The 17,921-nt window shown below is 41.2% G+C and overlaps 1 protein-coding gene across 3 annotated transcripts in view; it reads right to left on the reverse strand.

The window, feature by feature from the left end:
* CRHR2 (corticotropin releasing hormone receptor 2) overlaps window positions 1-17,921 on the reverse strand; it is a 147,912-nt gene that overhangs the window by 43,108 nt on the left and 86,883 nt on the right. For all 3 annotated transcript variants that reach the window (XM_065832670.2, XM_065832671.2, XM_065832672.2), the window contains one exon: window positions 2,993-3,110. In XM_065832670.2, coding sequence (XP_065688742.1) covers window positions 2,993-3,110 — 118 coding nt within the window. The remainder of the gene's footprint in view (window positions 1-2,992; window positions 3,111-17,921) is intronic.

The following is a 17,921-nucleotide window of genomic DNA, read 5'->3' on the forward strand; positions in this document are numbered from 1 at the left end:
TTTGTTTTCGAAGCTTTGATTAAACCAAATTGGTTTTTTGTTCTCCTTTTGGCCTGAGCAAAGTAAAATAAAACCACAAACAAACAAAATCCTATTTTTGGATAACACCAAACAAATATTTTTGCTCCATTCCTGATTGACCCCCCAAACCAACAGGACTTTGTTTCCAATGACTCTAAGTCTCACATTCAATTTTTTGAAAGTACGAGTATGAATTAAATCTTTCCCTGTGGTCCTAATCTCATGAACATTTTCTGATATAATATCTAGACTCCTGTTCCACTCTACCCCTCAGTTGCAACACTTACACACTTTTTGTCCTCTCCACAGTTGCCTATTTTCACAAAAATTATAAAAATCCCAATTATATTTGAGCTTGTTGCTCCTGTGTTAGAACTGAGTGGAATTGGGCAGGGGGTTGCGAAGATACCAGGACCAATACAAATACACATGAGAGTAGTGAAATCTTCCACTGCATCGTTTCCATAGAAAACCAGAATAAAATGAATTTTGAGCAATTCCTTTAGGAATAGTGGATTTGTTCATACTAAATAATAAACCCAATTAGCAGAACTCATTAATTTATACAATTTCATTTATTTGACTGAGGATTCTTGATCCCCATGTGTATCCACCATTGGACTCCAGATATCTTCAGCAATCCCCCTTCTTGATTTATTAACACAAGCGCTATAACTTCATGCAAAATGTTTCCACATTGAGTCCTTGATGCTTCTGTAACTAAATTTTTACTGATCAGCAGAGATCTCATCATTAGCTAGCATAGTGATGTTGCTCTCATTGATTTTGGTGGTGTTATTTTGACTGTGACTTCTATCACAATAGGAATTTAACAAAGTTATTACTAAGCTTGTATAAAGTACCTTCCCAAAAAGACTGCAGTGTTCTGCAGAGAAGAGATGAATTAATGAAAACTGAGGCATGTGAGGATCTGTCCTTATGTTTGCAGGTTTATATTTTCCTCGACACTTTGTGGTCACATTTTAAAAGGTATTTGAGTGCCTGACTCCAACAATTTTTTTCTAGATATCTGTAAAAATCTGTATTAAGATTTGCAGCAGCACCTTGAGATTAAATCACACAGTATAAAACTGTCAACAATAAAGCTCATATACCACCACCTTCTGTAGCCTGAAAATGTCAGAAATACAAAGCAAACAGAGAATTAATAGATGCTATAACATCTCAAAGGAGTATCCGCTTGAAGAATAATAGTTATGCACAGATATCCCAAAACCCTTAGAATCTCATACTCTTTTTTTATCTAGGTACTAATGACTGCTATTTGTTTTCTAGCTTCTAATCTATAGACACTTTAGTCCACTCTCTGTCCAAAGAGATAACGAAGGGGGTATGTGTGTGTATGTGTGTGCATAAATGTCTGTAGCATGCTGTTTCTTCTTTATTAGGGAGGTAAATACCAGGGGACAGTCCTAAAAGGAGAATACTCCACTATAAGAATATTACAAGGGAAAGAGAACAGTAAAAAACCCTGCTAAGGGACTATCAAAAAGGACCACTCGCCAAGGAAATGTAGAATTATTCTCCAAGAAAATTGCTTTTTCTTGTGGAGTGAATACTTTTAATCCACTGAAAAATCCTTATATTATTGGGGCTGCTGTGTGACTAAATGGAGGGAGACATTACTGCAGTGACATAGGGACTGATTTAATGTCCTCACTCAAACAAACATCTGCAGTTAGAATCACAGAATAATTTGGGTTGAAGGGACCTTCAAAGCTCATCCAGTCCCACCCATGAGCAGGGACATCTTCACCAGCTCAGGTTGCTCAGAGCCCTGTCCAGCCTGGCCTGGGATGTCTCCAGGGATGGTTCATCCACCACCTCTCTGGGAAATTCAGGACGGTGTTTCACCACCCTCAGTGTAAAAAAATATTGAGGTTTGTGGGTTACTTGAGTGAACAAAAAATAATGTAGATAGTAAGAGACATGAGAGTGCTGTGGCATGCTGTATTCCTCAAGAGTGCTCAAAGCCACACGAAGAAGATGTCTCACTTCTCACCCCCTTCAGCCTTCCCAATTTTATTGTGTGTATCCATCCAGTCCCTTGAACTGGCTCTGACTCTCAGTCACCCATTGGAAAGCTGGTTTAGATCACTACACCAGCAGAAAACTCTTGCTCAAATTTTTGCTGGCTTGTTTAGTTTTCCACCAGTTCGGTGACTTCAGTCTCCAAGTGTTCAGTCCTTCCCAAGGGATCAAGAAAAGTAACGGAAGCGGTTCAAAAGAAGCAGCAGGAGCTGGAGTGAAGCATTTGGGTCCCTGAAGGAAGGAGCCAACCTGTTTAGTGGCAGGGAGCTGGATGCAGCTCATATCACAGATCCTCATCCTCAAGGTCAGCATGGTGTAGAAGGGATTAGCAGAAAATTGGATTTATTCATTTTTTTTTCCCACGACGATATCAAGAAACAAAAACTGTACTGTTTCAGGCCCTATTTCTTATTTTCTTGGAAGTCTCACTGACCCTAGACAGCAAGAAGTCCACTGTCATCAGACAAAGCTGACTCAGAGCCTCAACAGCCAAATCAATTATTTTTGTACTGTGTTCACAGAGATTGCCCTCTGGAACGAATGCTTTCCCTACACCAGCGCACACCACCGCAAGATGGTCTGACAAAAAACAATGTTCAAGAACTACCAAATTTAGTGTCTTGCACAATACTGTGTCTCACAGGATATAAATTTGGAAAGTACCTATAGTCGGTGAAGATAAGAAATAAGTTTTTGGGAGGGATTTTTACTTTTAAAAAATGTTTGATATTCAGTAATGAGGAAATAAATGAAAAATCAGAAAATCTAAGCTGCTTTTCTTAATATTTTTGAAATCACATGAAAATCACTCTGAGCACGTGTATGTGTCCTTTGTAATATTTCTATCAGTTGAACAAATTCAGCACCCCTGCCTGCCCCCAAACTACACGGCACAGACAGGCTACCTCTAGGCACTTACTTCATTGCTTTCATGTATGTTGTGATCTATCATTTGAAGTAGAAACCACATCACATTCCTCAGGATGAAAGTGGTGATCAGGTTCCAGTGGATAATATTCCGCAGGCATCTGATACTCCTAAACACGGAAATACATTTAAATCATCATCACATATAGGGAAGAAATACACATACATGCTAATGACTGTATAAAAAAACCAAGCTAATTCTATTCGCTTTCAAAATTCCTCATGGTTTATCCCTCTCCATTACTTTTCTTACACTATGAAACAGGAGGTTTGTCTGTCCAGTGGGTCAGCAATAACGCTTTACATGCTGTCTGTAGCCTATATCTTTACCAGCTAACAGATCTGGGTCTGATCCCATTCTCTGTTTCTCAGAGTAAATTGCACAGCCAGTACCAAAGCCAAAACTTGGATTTTGCAGTGTAGTCACAACACAAATAAATGACATAAATATCAAGCAGCAACCGGAGAATGGAAAAATCTGTGCTGCTTCTCTTCCTCATTATATACCTTTCTTCCAGGAACCACATAATAACTTTTGCAAAGCCACATACAACAATTTGTCTTGATGAGATGCTCTCTTTGACACTAAATCAGTTCAAGCAAGTGAAACATGATCTACTGGAAAGACCCAAAGATTCAAATGGTTATTTCATCCTTGGTTATCATTTTTGCTCCCCTCTGCCCCATCCCATCAGCTCTATTACAATGTCAACTAAAACTGATAAGCCCCTAAACAAGGTTGCACTGGAGTGTGTTGCATTGTTCACAGGAAGAGATTTAATGACAAATATCATCTCTGGACTGGCAAAACTGGAATGGTTTGCATTTGGTTGGTCTCTTGAACAGGCACATTAATATGATAGGAGAGCATCAACTGCCTGGTTTCCAGTCCTGGGCTCAGCTGGCTGTATCAAGCTTTCTCAAACAAGGTAAAGCTGTGTATCCTCCTTCACCAGAAAATCTTTGTGTCTGTTTTTAGTCATTTGCCAGCTCCCTTTCAGATGCAATGCAAAAGATGAGCACAATGTAAAATATGAGCCACAATGAGTTGGGGCACAGTGCCATAAAACAAAAGAATGGACATCTTAAATAGTGCTTGCTGCTGAAAATGACTCCAGGAGGTGGCCAGTGCATGATGCTGATGCCAGCAACTGAAGTATCACTGAAACTAGACAGAAAGTTATTCGTTCCATCACCTGAGACAAGAGCATTTTGTTTTCTCATTCTTTGTGAAGCCATAAAGGAAGGTGAGTGCAAAGTTGCTAAACACAAAAACACTCCAGTTACTAAACTCTCTTCCACGGCGATCCAAAGAGCCAGTGCATTTCCCAGGATCACAGAATCCCAGAATGTCAGGGATTGGAAGGGACCTGGAAAGCTCATCCAGTGCAATCCCCCCATGGAGCAGGAACACCCAGCTGAGGTTCCACAGGAAGGTGTCCAGGCGGGTTTGGATGTCTGCAGAGAAGGAGACTCCACACCCCCCCTGGGCAGCCTGGTTCAGTGTTCTGTAACCCTTACTGAGAAGAAGTTTCTTCTCAAATTTAAGTGGAACCTCGTGCTCCAATTTGAACCCATTACCGCTTGTCCTACCGTTGGTTGTCACCAAGAAAAGCCTGGCTCCATCCTCCTGACACTCACCCTGAAGGTAAGTGTCATCAGGTTAGGATTCTGCATTTGCCACCTCAGCCCCCCTGCTTGCAAATGAAACTGTCAAATAACGTGGGACAGCCATGGGAAGTCATGGTCTCAAACATGCTCAACTGTAGCTGACTGTAGCTCATCCCACTGACAGCAAAAAGAGAAAGCACAATCCAGCAACCAACTTTGCTGTTGCCTCAGGGTTTTTGTGCATGAAAAACAAGCCAGCCTTCTTAAACAAATACTATTTTTTTACCATGAAACACTTATTGCCCTCTTCCTAGGACTTGATTAGTCAGTTTTAGAGCCAGAAGCAATTCTGTTATGTCCTTCAGCCTCACAAATCTCTTAGAGATTTCGCAGAAATCCAGAAAAAAAACCCAAATAGAAGTCCTCCTACATACTAGGTACTCCAATTTACAGAAAAATGCTCAGAGGTACAACCCTATTAAGTCAATGTTAAAATAGCTTCTGAGTTTAACAACTCAGGCTCCAGGTATGAAATTGGTATTTGGTTTTGAGAGCCTCAGTGACTCACGACTGGAGTCAATTTGGAAAACAAATCTCCAGCTGCTCAGATCCGTTTACTTTGATTTAGGGTACAAAACCCCAAAGCGTTGCTCTCAATGTAACCTCTGCTGCCAGGGAAGACATCAGAGACACATCTCACTTCAAGAATTTCACTTCTAACAAAGGCAAAGGTTCACATTAGGCTTTCGAAGAAACTACCCAACCAACACCTACTGCCTTTCATGCTGAACCCCAAGAACCCATCTGTCTCTGGACAGACTTTGAAACTTGTTATTGAGGTCTGTTCTTTGTTTATCATTCTGCACGTAAATTTCCTGAAGCTGTTGTTCATCTCCGTGTTATATTCACTCCCTTCAGGTTAAGGATTAGCAGATTAAGGAGGGAATTTGAAATGCTGCTTCTAGGGGGAGAGGGAGGCAGGGGACTAGAAACTGAGAAAATTCAGGTCAAACTGTAGAGCTACTGGCATGAAATTAATTGCTTTTGAGAGCTCTAACAACAAAACAGATCTGGCACATTTGACACCTATATGTACTTCTTGACTAAGAGAAGATAAGGGAGTGGAAAAAAAAAAGAATCCATGTTGCATGTCTCCATTTAGGTGTAGTTTAATCATCCCATATTCTGGAACACCACTAAATCTGGTGGAAGAAGCCTTATTCCCGCAAGATTTACGGCAGGACATTGGACTGGCCACAGGGACAAATGGGATCAAACAAACAGTTCCTAAAAAGAGCTTTCCCCCTCAGTAGGATCTTAGTCATCAAAATCACATTCTCTTCTGTGTCTTGGAACGTAAAGACAACCTTGGCATCTATTTGCTGCATGATCTTTGCTCTCCTCTCTACTTCTTGTTTCACACTGTTTTGTCTTCTTTGCCCATCTGTCTGCATCCAGCCGTTGGCTTTTGCTTGGATTCCAAGATGCTTGGGACAGAGACGAAGTTTTAGCAATTTGTGTTAAGGATCCAGAGCAAGGGGGTCTGATCTGTGTTGAGAACTCCCAAGATTTCCAGATAATTATGATCAAAACTCTCCTTCTTTACAAAAAGCCACAGGGGCAGAGGGAAGATGTGTTGCTGGTATAAAATTAAGTAAAGTATAAATATGAGCAACAGTTGAAATTTACCAAAATGAGGCCTGAAGCCTTGTCAAATAAGGCTTTGGTTATGCAACAGGGAGAGTTGGTTCCCGAGTCTCACTACCTGTAGCAAAAGCCATACGTTGAGTATCAGCAACCTGGTACCACAGCCTTGTTTTCTTCCTGAGACGCTCTGTGTGTGGCATAGATGTTAAGTAGATGGTTTCATCTGCCAAAAACCTTCATGTTTTTGGGGCTAAGAGAGCAATGAAGAAGATGTTGTAGAGCAAGCATTTTGCTTTTCTAGCTGCAGTCTCTCTCCAGTCACATTCCCCACTATGTTACTGCTTTGTCAAAGCAGCGAACAAGTTTGGGGCTGGATTTGCATTTGTGATGTCTGGGTCATTATTCTGCTGGTGTTAATTAGGGTTTTAATGGAACCACTGGTACAGTCAGGCTGAGAAACACAGGTCTGAAAGTTCTGCAGAATATCTCAATGACTCCAGAATGGTTGCAACCTTTTCTCTTTTTATTTTTTTTTTTCCCTATACTTTTAGTTTAATAGGAGTACCAACTAGGGGTCCAAAATTTGTTTTTGTTTGTAAAGAGCCCAGAGCACATGGTTTCTGTTTGTATCTGTCTCCTAACTACAACTAGCACAGAAATCACAGTATGAATTGCATTAATGCAATTCCTAGCCAAGGGCAGGAAAAGCTTGAGAAATCATTGTGTCAGGTTCATACTGGGGAAGGAGAAGCAGGAGGGTTAATATAGTGTATGGAGGCTTCAGGGCAGAGCAGTGGAGGGACTACAGCGAAGTCCATTGATGTAAAAAGGGAAAGAGATCTCTTGCCAGCCACCTGAGAAAGCTGCTCTCATTTACAGGCACTGCTGGTGAATGTTATTATTGTTATTTAGTATGGGTAAAGCATCTAGAGGGACACTGACTGAGACAAGAGCCTGGACCGCAAGTCTGATGAGGAGCCGTTGAGGGACCTCGGGGGTTCAGCCTGGAGAAAAGGAGGCTGAGGTGAGACCTTATTGCTGTCTACAACTACCTGAAAGGAGCCTGGAGCATGGAGGGGGTTGGTCTCTTCTCCCAAGTAACAAGTGACAGGACAAGAGGAAATGGCCTCAAGTTGCACCGGGGAGGTTTAGATTGGATATTGGGAAAAAATTCTTCATAGAAAGGGTTGTTGGACATTGGAACAGGCTTCCCAGGGCAGTGGTGGAGTCACCATCCTTGGAAGGATTTAAAAGGTGTTTAGATGAGGTTCTTAGGGACATGGTTTAGTGTTAGGTTAGGTTATGGTTGGACTTGATGATCCAGAGGGTCTCTTCCAACTGAAAAAGATACTATGATTCTATGATTCACTACAGGTACTATTCACATGAGATTGTTCTGTTGGGCTCAGGAGCTTACCCGATGCATAAAGTTTATCTATGTGGCCAGATTGGAGTCTGAGGTGGACAGTGAATGAAGGACATGGCCCAGATTGGGCAACAAAGCTAATAACTAATAGAAGATCTGCAGTGCAGCTAATGTTTAGCGAAGGCACAAAGCTGACCTTGTCGTATTCACTCATCTCAAAGACTGAGGAAGAAACTCATAATACCCACAGGGGTAATTTGTCCTCCACAGGTCTTTTCCCAGCTTTTGATTGATGGATTCTGTCTTAAATTTATAAGCCTTAATTTATACTGAAATAATTCTGTTACTTATATAAACGACCTGTCCCTTTTTGAAAGCCTGTTAAACTTAGAGTTACAACAGTCTTTGATGACGCACTTATTTTCTCCTTGATTAATTATTGCCTTCACTCTGTAGAGTGAAAAAGGAAGTCTGTGCTCCAGAAACAGCAATAACTGCCCTTACAGGCAGCACTGAAAATGAATTCACATCACATTGTAAAGGAGAGGAGGTGAAATTTGAAACACATTGAGCTGTATTATAAGTTAGTGAATTGAGCTTCTCTAGAGGCACAGTGATTGGCATGAATGAACTCCATCACAATTCAGAAGCTAAGAAATTTGGCATTATTCTAACCTCTGTAGGGAGATATCACAATTTGGGGACTGGGGCAGTGACGACATCAGGAAAATGAAAGCACAGACAGCAGAGAGCTACCTTCTCAGGAGGGCAAAGAGTCTGGCACATCACAAGATACCATGGACTGAGGCTACCAACTTCCATCAAAGAACCTTTTCCTATATTTGCTTCCTGCCCTGATGCTTTTCAGACAACAAGTGCTGGTCAAGGCCTTGTTTTGACTCTCCTGCTGACTCTTCCCTGTGCATAGGTTCAAATATGGAAGGAATAAGAAAAGAAATTGCAGCAATTCAGTCAGGATAGACTTAAGGACTGAGGCCATAACATGAAGACATAAGAACTTCCATGTTCAATCAGACCAACGAGCCACATAGGCTGTGACCTCGTCCTCAGTGGTGATCAGTAAAAGACAGTATGGGAAACAGGGGAGGTAGATTGTCAGTTGTCCTTTGTTCCTATCTCCTTGCTTCTGGCAGTCAGAGGTTTTAAGATATTCCTGATTCAGGGATCACATTTTATCACATTAAATCACCCTGTTGGTGGCCCCAACTCCTCACAGCAGTCACTGAATTCCTTTTGTGGTTTATGCTCATTGGGGTCACGCCATAGCTTATGCTACTAACATGCTGGACCAAAGAGCTCATAAGATGTTATTTGCAGTAAAAATAGGTTTGTCTATGTTGGTTCCTCTTCTCCACTTGCCTTTCCCCTCCCAAGGGATGGATAAGGAGGCATTTCCTCACAACTACATTCCCTCTTGTCCTGCGGGAATTCCAGGGAGGAGCAATAGAAAGAGCCTGGAATGGACAGCAGGAAACTGCTGGTCCCATGGGCTACAGGAGCAAGCTGGGAGGAGCGGCTGGTGCTTTGTCTCCAACATGTTCTCCTGAACTAGCACAGTTCCCACAGCAATTTCATTTCTGGCTGTGCCTGGCAGCAGCTTTTGGGCCTGAAATATCCCTCTGAAATACAGCAAGTGGTGTCAGACAGGTACAAGCAAGTGGTGTGTGTTACACTGAGTGAAGGAGCAGAAGGAAAAGGATTTCCTTGAAAAGAGGAGAAAATAAGAACTTACGGTTTCTGACTTAAAGGGAAAAAGGTGCTAAATTCTGAAGTACCTTGTTTGATATCTACAGGAATTGGGAGACAATGGTATAGAAAAATTTGTGTGTTTCAGTAAGTCATGAGCCCCAGAGTGTCTCTGGTTGTGCTGGCCAAAACCAGACAAGATGATTTGGGACCATGTATCTCCTGCTTACCATATACACAGGGAGCCCTGTAAAAGCATCAGCTGCAGCTCTGCAGCTAGACACAAAGAAGTAATTAAGGTGAAAGCAAACATACTTCTCTGGCCTTCCTAATTAATAAATCAAAAGCCAGGTGTATGGTGGGAAATTACACATAATGATCTCTTTATTTGATTTAAGAACATGCTGGGTTTCAAGCCCAAATGCCATTCCCTGACTCAATATCGTACCACTGGCATCCTGAACTGCTTGATGTGTGTTGTAACTGAGCTTCCATGTTAGGAACAATAGCAGCAAATGAAAAAAATAGCCAAATTCTCCAGCAGTTGGCTGCAGCCTGTGTCAGAGGTGGGCAGAAAGAGTTTTGGATTGTTGATAGAGAAAGCACGCTTTGCTAATTATTACCCTCCAATGACCTCAATTGTATGGTTGGATATAGAAAGCAGAGGGTTAGAAAATCCATGATTTTGACTTGGGAAATGCTGAGATCTGAAAAGACAGAAAATATGATCAAGTCTTTCTGCTACTTTCATTGGCTCAGAAACAGAGATCTGTAAGAGTTTAAAAAATAGCACTGGTAAGACTCAAATTAGACTTTCTGTTGATTCATGGGTTTTGGGTGTGGGTTTTTTTGGTTGTTGTTTGTGTTTGTTTGGGTTTTTTTTTTCTCTATCCATACGGTGATATTTTCCCTCTGGGATATGCAGGACTATTATTTTCCGATTCAAAGCATGACACAAACAATTAACATTAGCAATCACAATAATACACCAGCATGGCTGAAAGCAAGCTGACTTACTTGAATCATCTGCATGGAAATATTAATAATTGCAAATGATAGCTTTAATAAAGAAGCATGGAAACTTTCTATTAATTCATGTAGTATTCTATTAATACTGATGTTAAATTAAAACTACTGTCCCAAAGTCTGTCTGAAAATGGTTGGCAGCAAAAATCTGAGACTGCTTTGCTTGAGTCCTTCCCATTCCATTGCTGTTGAACCAGCAGGAAGGAGAATCATGGACAATACTTAAAAAAGTATATTTTCCCCTTTAGTATTTTCTAGGGCAGGCAAAGCTCATGGACAAGCCATAAATGGCATGGAGTGGGAAAAATACCTAACAACGAGTTATTTCCCAGGCTCAATGTCTGTCATGGCCTGTTTGCTTTCATCCACACAGACGACTCCCTTGAGGTCCTCATGGTTTCCTCTGCATGCATGTTCAGTCTCTACATGTATTCTGGTACTAATGCTTACAGATGGGAAAAGCAGTTGGAGAGGTTGGCAGGGAAAACGAGCTCCTTGGTGGCAGTTGCCCAGGGGAATATAAATATTCCCACAGGAAATGCAAGGGGCAGTTGCAAAGGAAATAAAAAAAAAGCCTGGAGAAGAATAACAGCTTTTTTTATGAGGACAGAGGTGAAATGCTCAGGTGAAGAGGAGAAGCAGCAACAGTGTTTAGGATATGCATAGACCCTAAAAATAAACCCATTGTGGAACCATCTGCGCTCCACTAAGCCTTTTCCAAAACTTCTTTCTCCTGCCTTCAAGCCAATTTTTAATCACAGGACACAAAGCATTCAGACATGAAGGCTTAAAGCACTGTTGTTCCTGTGGTTAGAAGGATGCAACCAACACAACACAGAACAGGAGCACAGGTAGGACAGCCCCAGGGCAGGACCAGACCAACCGTGTTCACTGTCAATATGTGTGCCAAGCATTGCGTGGCTGCATAGCATGGTGTGTCAAAAATGGCCCTCTGCATACTACCCATGAACAGCATTGTTAACTATAGGACACTGCATCAGCCCGTGCTTTGTTCCTGGCCAGTGTACAAAGAGAAGCAGAATCACAGACTGGTTGGGGTGGGAGGCGATCAAGTAGTCCATTCAAAGCAGGTTCACCAGAGCAGATCGCACAGGATCATGTCCGGGTGGGTTTGAATGTCTCCAGAAAAGGAGACTCCACAGCCTCTCTGGGCAGCCTGGTCCAGGCTCTGACAACTCAAAGGAAAGAAGTTTCTCCTCATATTCAGATGGAACCTCCTGTGTTTCAGTCTGTGCCCATTGCCCCTCACCCTGTCATTGGGCACCACTGAACAGAGTCTGGTCCGTCCTCTTGACACCCACCCTTGAGATATTTATAAACATTGATGAGATCCCCTCTCAGCTTCTCTTCTCCAGGCTGAACAGACCCAGCTCTCTCAGTCTCTCCTCTTAAGAAAGATGCTCCAGATTCCTCATCGTCTTTATAGCTCTCTGCTGGACTCCATCCAGTAATTCCTTGTCCTTCTTAAACTGAGGAGCCCAGAACCGGACAGACACAGTGCTCCAAATGTAGTCCCTGAGAACTGCAAGGTTAAATACAGGCTAATTGAAATCCAGTCAGAGGATACTCTGGTCTAAGAATATGGCTCCAATCTTGACTGTGCAATCAGCTCTTTCACTGGAGGAAATGTCTCTTATTTTCAGAGGAATGACAAAGTCGGATGCAGATGGCTTCATTTAGTATAGCACATGCTCGTGGTTTAGCTAGTTGAAACAGATTTAGGAGTCTGCTCTAATTTGCTTTGGTAAATGGAGGTCAGATGTCAGTAGTTCTTGAAACAAACAGGAAACAGACCTGTGAAGTGTCTTTTTAGCAGAAGCTATCTTGCAGCTCAGGTTTTAGTACCACGTAACAAACTACTTTTAGAATAGCAGGGGCATAGTACGTGGCTACAGCGCTCTGGGATTTATATAAATCATTGTCCTGTTCACACAGGCTGTAATTATTACTCCAGACCATGAAAGGGTGAATGTTTTCTATTAGGAGGGACCATTGTAGCTGGATTGCACAAATTCAAGTCAAGATTTCAGAAGCCAAACACTGAGAGTTGATAGCGGTTGATCTGGGAGCTGTAAGTGTGCACAGCTGTCCTCATGCAAGATCCTCAAGCAAAATCCTCTGGTGGGATTGTTGAAAAAGAAAAGAAAAAAAATTGAATTACCAGCTTGGGAATTCAGGGTATATGTTTTTTGTTGCTTTTAATATAATTATATAATTAGCAATGCTTATTAAATTATCCACCTTTGCAGATACTGTGTGAATAAACTAACAAGGGAAGTCTGAGGCACTGATGCTGCTGTCCACGATCTCCTTGGCCTCATTTCTACCAAAATATGGTACAAAATATTCCATTAATTTTGAGTATTTGGCCAGGAATTCAGGAAAGACCACATAGGATCATTCATAGCCTGCTCCTTCCGAATACTCATTCCTGTGCTTGGTCTAAACTCATTTGCCTCATGGTGCTCACTGCATGTGTGGAAATGTTTGTGATGGTTCAACCCGGGCACCTCCCCAAGGAAGCTGCTGCTTCCATAGCACACACAGGGAGTCCACCCAGCAGCAGGAGTTCATGTGCCCCATTTTGAGGTGACACAAATCAGGGATTTTCAATCTGTCTCATGTTTTATTTGACAGAGTAATGTGAAGCAGCAGCATACATTTTTTAGATTAGACAGAAATTATTTAGGTACTGGACAACTACAGTGGAGTTAGCAATGGATAGAGACGTCCATCCAATCTTGGCTGAAAACAGCAATTGAACCATTTAGTACTTGAACACCAGCAGATGCATTTGTAGTGGGTGACTCTAAACATCTAGGCTTGAAAATATCTTCTCTAATTCTCCTTTCCAGAGATGAATCAGGACTTGTTATTTTTTGAAGTAAATTGCACTCCTGAGCATGATTCATATCTAAACTATAAGCACTAACCTTTACTTTCTTCCTTCATCTGAAGCCTTGGAAAAGTAGCAAAGCTTGCTCCACTATTCCCAAAATGATTCCAACATCATCAGGAGAACAGAGCACAGACAAGTTTTACAAGTCAGTCAACAAAGATCTAATCTTGTTATATTACCAGATTTTAATCAAGTTATTGTCCATCTCCAAAAACATTGTCTCATTGCTAAAATCTTGGCAATGACAGAAATATGCCACTAGGAACATATTTCAAGCACAGGATAGGAAGTGGCCACCTGATCCTCCCAACCCCATGTGAAGAAGCCATTGAGTAAGAGTCCTTCCTGAAACTCTGTTTTAACTCCAAGTTAATTTTTTCCTCCATTCCATTGCTTCTGGAACCCCTCTGCTCTGTGGGTTGGAAATCATCCTCTAATATCCATTCACAAGTCTATCTATAGAGTGTCTATACCCATTTCTTTCTGCACTGACATTGTCCTTGACTGTAAGTGGCTCTTCAGTTTCTAATGTTTACCCAACAATGATGTATTTACAGGCAATAATAATACTTCTTGCCAGCTTTCATATTGCTAGGCTACAATACCACTGTTTCAGAGGCATCTTATGAAACCTTCCACATTTTAAGAATATAGCTCTCTGGTCGTACTTTTAATTACTGGTATTATTCTAGGACTTCATGAGGGCTCTGCTCTCCTCTGTGGTTTTTGTGCTAGGTAGGTTCTATACAAAGAGTTTAAAGAACAAGTGATACAGATATGAGATGAGAAGGTGGGTGAGTAAAGGCAGTGGGATCCAAAGACACTGACCTAAGGTTAATCGATAGATTTGTTTCTGTTCTTTGAGTTCATGAGACAAGACATTTCAGATAGTTTCAAGGAGTACATGTACTTCAGATGTTTTGTATTCCAAGGTGACGGTCTCATTGCATTTGTGCTTATTTACACAGCTCTATTGTTTTCATTCCTGCCTTGCTTTGAGAACTTTGTCATGGACCGTTACAAGGTGGGACAGTGCTGTCTCCAAACCAACAACCACTGCATCCACCAAGCACACGCTCTGCAATGACTGGTTTTTATGATGAAGTTTAAAAAATGCCATTTGCCTGAATCTTTATTTAAAGTTCTGCTGTTCTAAGTGGCAGATGGAAAAGACTTAACAAGGCCAGGTGGAAAACCAGGAGATGGAGGGGAAAATGGAGTAGTAACATGAACCTGTGAATTCATTTAGCTGATGCTCTTTTTCCCCTTGTTCCACAACAGAAAGGTGTGTATGGGAGGGGTGTGCCTTAGATCTGGAGTCTGCTCTGCACTAATCACATCAGATACCACTTTACTTTTAAGTGTAAACCAGTACTAATTGTGCAGATCACCCATCCACTTTATATACCCTTAGTATCTAGGTGCTGATAGGTGTCAGATGAGCTTGCTTTATGAGACCTCCTCTGTATGGATGCTCTGCATTTCTTTTCATGGGCTTGTACAAATCATTTAATCAAGCTCTTCCATTCTTACTAACAGAGGCATGCAGCAGCAGTCTTATCAACTGCACATCAGACTGAAGTTCAAGAGGCAGTTCAAGTGAGTTTGGAATGGGGAGGATGAAGGAATGTACATCTTCCTCACCTAAACCCTTGGAGAGGGTTAAGGGAAAAAAAGAAAAAAAGCAACTATGTTGTTTCAAGAAAAAAATGTTTCAGCCTTTTGGGAGAAAAAATACGTGAGATTTAGGAAATCTGGCTGTAATCACAAGAAAGAAAGGGGACACTGCCTCCAGCCTGTAAGAAAAAAAAGAATCAGATATTTTAAAGGGGAAATAGAAAGAAGTAACTTTAGGGGCAACAGGAAAGCAAAGTTTCCCTCAAATCACCAGTTTGCTTTCATTACCACCATACAGTGACAAAAGAAATTATTTCAGTGTTTGTGGGTTTGGCTTTTTTTAGAGCTGCCTTTATCCAGCAACCTGTGCAGAAGGATATGTCATTTGTAATGTCCAGACTGTCTTCCTTTCAGCACCATCCTTCTTTATTGGATTCAAAACTCAGCAGGGACTTCGACGTTTCCCAGAATGAATACTTGTCTTCCCGTACTTCTTCCTTGATCACTACTGCACAAATAAAGCATCTTCTGATGGAACCCAGTCAGATCACTGCTGGCCATTGCTAGCACATTTTTTAATAACAAGTCAGGAGTTTTACAAGGGACTCTTATTCCACCTCAGAGGCTGGTATAACAGTACACTAATAAGGGAAAAACCAAGACAAAACAATTTGGGTTTCTGCAAGAGTAAAGGAAAAATATCATTCAAAACAACAAAATAAGTGTTTTAATCCTTTTGCCTGTTATTTTTTTTTTCTTTAGCTTGATTGGTATTACTGGTAGCAGGATTCCTCCTATGGAATGTGATTTTGTGGGACGGTGAGAGACGAGTCAGCAGGAGCTGCCTGTGTGCACCTGAGGGACCGACCCAACTTTTGCTATTGATGATAACATACAGACTACGAGATTCACAGCAGTGCAGATACATTTAACAATGCCCTGTGATGTGTCCTGAGCAAATCTCTCCAGATCTTGAGTTGGAGGTCAATGCAGCTCTACAGGACATTTGGTTCATTTACAAATGAACCATTTTTCTTCTCTTTCTCTTTCTTCATTTTTTCTTCTCAGCATATTCTGTTTGTGTATTTTTTAATTTTTTTTTTCTCTAAGACCACCTACATTTGGACCCTGAGGAGCCATCCCTGACTTAGATCTTTAGGAGCAATGTCAATGACTCATTTCCATTCAAGCAGCATGTCAACAAAAATCGAGTCCTCTCCTATAAGCTGGGTTTCACTTTTTAATATTTGGGTGCTAAATGAAATGTTTTCTGGCTTATTTTTCATTGTGCAGCCAACAAAGAAGGACAGAACTGGAGAAAACAAGGCTGGAATAGGTTTTTGCAGTCAAAGGGAATTTCTGGATGTGTTCTCCTCCATTCTCAGTTGTGTTGGTGTCTCTCCTGGCAGCACAAACACAGATGACAGACGATTTTATTACTTGTTGCTACATCTGAACTTTCCAATCCTCATAATTTCTTTTGATGTATGGTTGCCTAGAGTTTAGGACAGAAGAACGTTTCTACTGGTGTGAAGGGCGGATTGTGAATGGAGGACAGAGGGTTGCATAAGGAACTGAGGACAAGATGTCAGAAGATAGATTTGGAAGAACAGGGACTAGATCCAGTTCTTTCCTCCCTCCAACTTCAGCACAACTGAGGACTAAGCTTCCCATCAATGCAGCAGCTACGTGGGCTGGGGCAACAGTAATGGTGAAGCTCATTTCCAAAAGCAAAACACCCATCTCACTAGTTGATCACCAAAGCAACACTCTTTGCCATGTCAACTAGATATTCAACCTGGTCTTAAAAAATCCAGTGTGAGAGACCCCAAACCCTTCCTAGCAGTTACGTTACAATACAGCAGCTGTGCTCCAGTCCCTTCAGACAGAACTGCCTTTGGGACTCCAGCTGCACTGACAGAACAAAGGAATATCAAGCAAGTGATGTGTGAGAACCAGAAAAATATGGAGCATATGCAGAACTTGAACCTTACTGGACGTCTTGTCTGTTTTCAATTCAGCAGGCACTCACAGAGTGAGGCAGATGGATGGAGTGGGGCAGGAATAAGGAACCGATAGATTTCTACTTTGGGCCAAGGTTCAGGACTATCAGATTTAGCCTTCAGGTTCTTCTATTGTTTTTTTTTAGCCAGGCATTGCCTAAATTTTCACGTTTCACCCACTTAGCAGATGCCTTCTTCCATCCAAATTGCAACAGGAAAAAAAGACCCAAATAAGAGGACAGAATTATCAAAATTGATTTGCTCTTGGTATGATGAAGATGTGCAAAACCTTCAATTTGTGTAGGGGAAATCTGTAATGCAACATGAATCTGGACTGCCTTCACTAGGGCATATTTAGAACTTTTGAAAACAAGAGTAACTCTACAGACACTGAGTTAGTTCATGCTGGTTAATGCTTGCTGGACACTAGATTTTATTTTTTTGCATGATACAGTGTGAATTTAAAAAGGTGGACTACCTTAATTCACAACGTATACTAGGAAGTACTTAATTGCTGCAGTCATTTTAATGCTGAAGATGATTACAAAATATGAAACTGAAAGTCAAACTTTAAATACCTGAAGAATACTTTAAAAGAGATCAGCTAGGACACTTGTGTGTTAGAAGCTGGATACATTTATACTATATTGTCTGTTTATGCATTATTTACTCAAGCATTTATAAAAAATTCAGCATAAAAGCAGGGAATATAGTTACAACGAAAAATTTGCATTCTTTATTCAGCATAAATTAATTCAGGTCTCCAAGCACTATGGGAATCAACATTACACGCACAATGAAAATGATGAAATGGAAGTTTAAACTGATGCACTGTAAAAGTTCCTGTTGAATGTTTTAAGCTTTTTTTCCTTCCCATTAGCATAGATTATTCTGTTTGTAGGTGCTGCTTTGAAAAGCAGATTCCTGTTGTTAATACGGAAGACCCTCTTGATAGAAATGCTCAAGAGGAAGACTTAGCATAAGGCTTTGTAGGGATGCTCCATTCTAGGACAGCAGTAATTCT

The sequence above is a fragment of the Patagioenas fasciata genome, chromosome 2, assembly GCF_037038585.1.
Source record: "Patagioenas fasciata isolate bPatFas1 chromosome 2, bPatFas1.hap1, whole genome shotgun sequence".
Lineage (NCBI taxonomy): Eukaryota > Metazoa > Chordata > Aves > Columbiformes > Columbidae > Patagioenas > Patagioenas fasciata.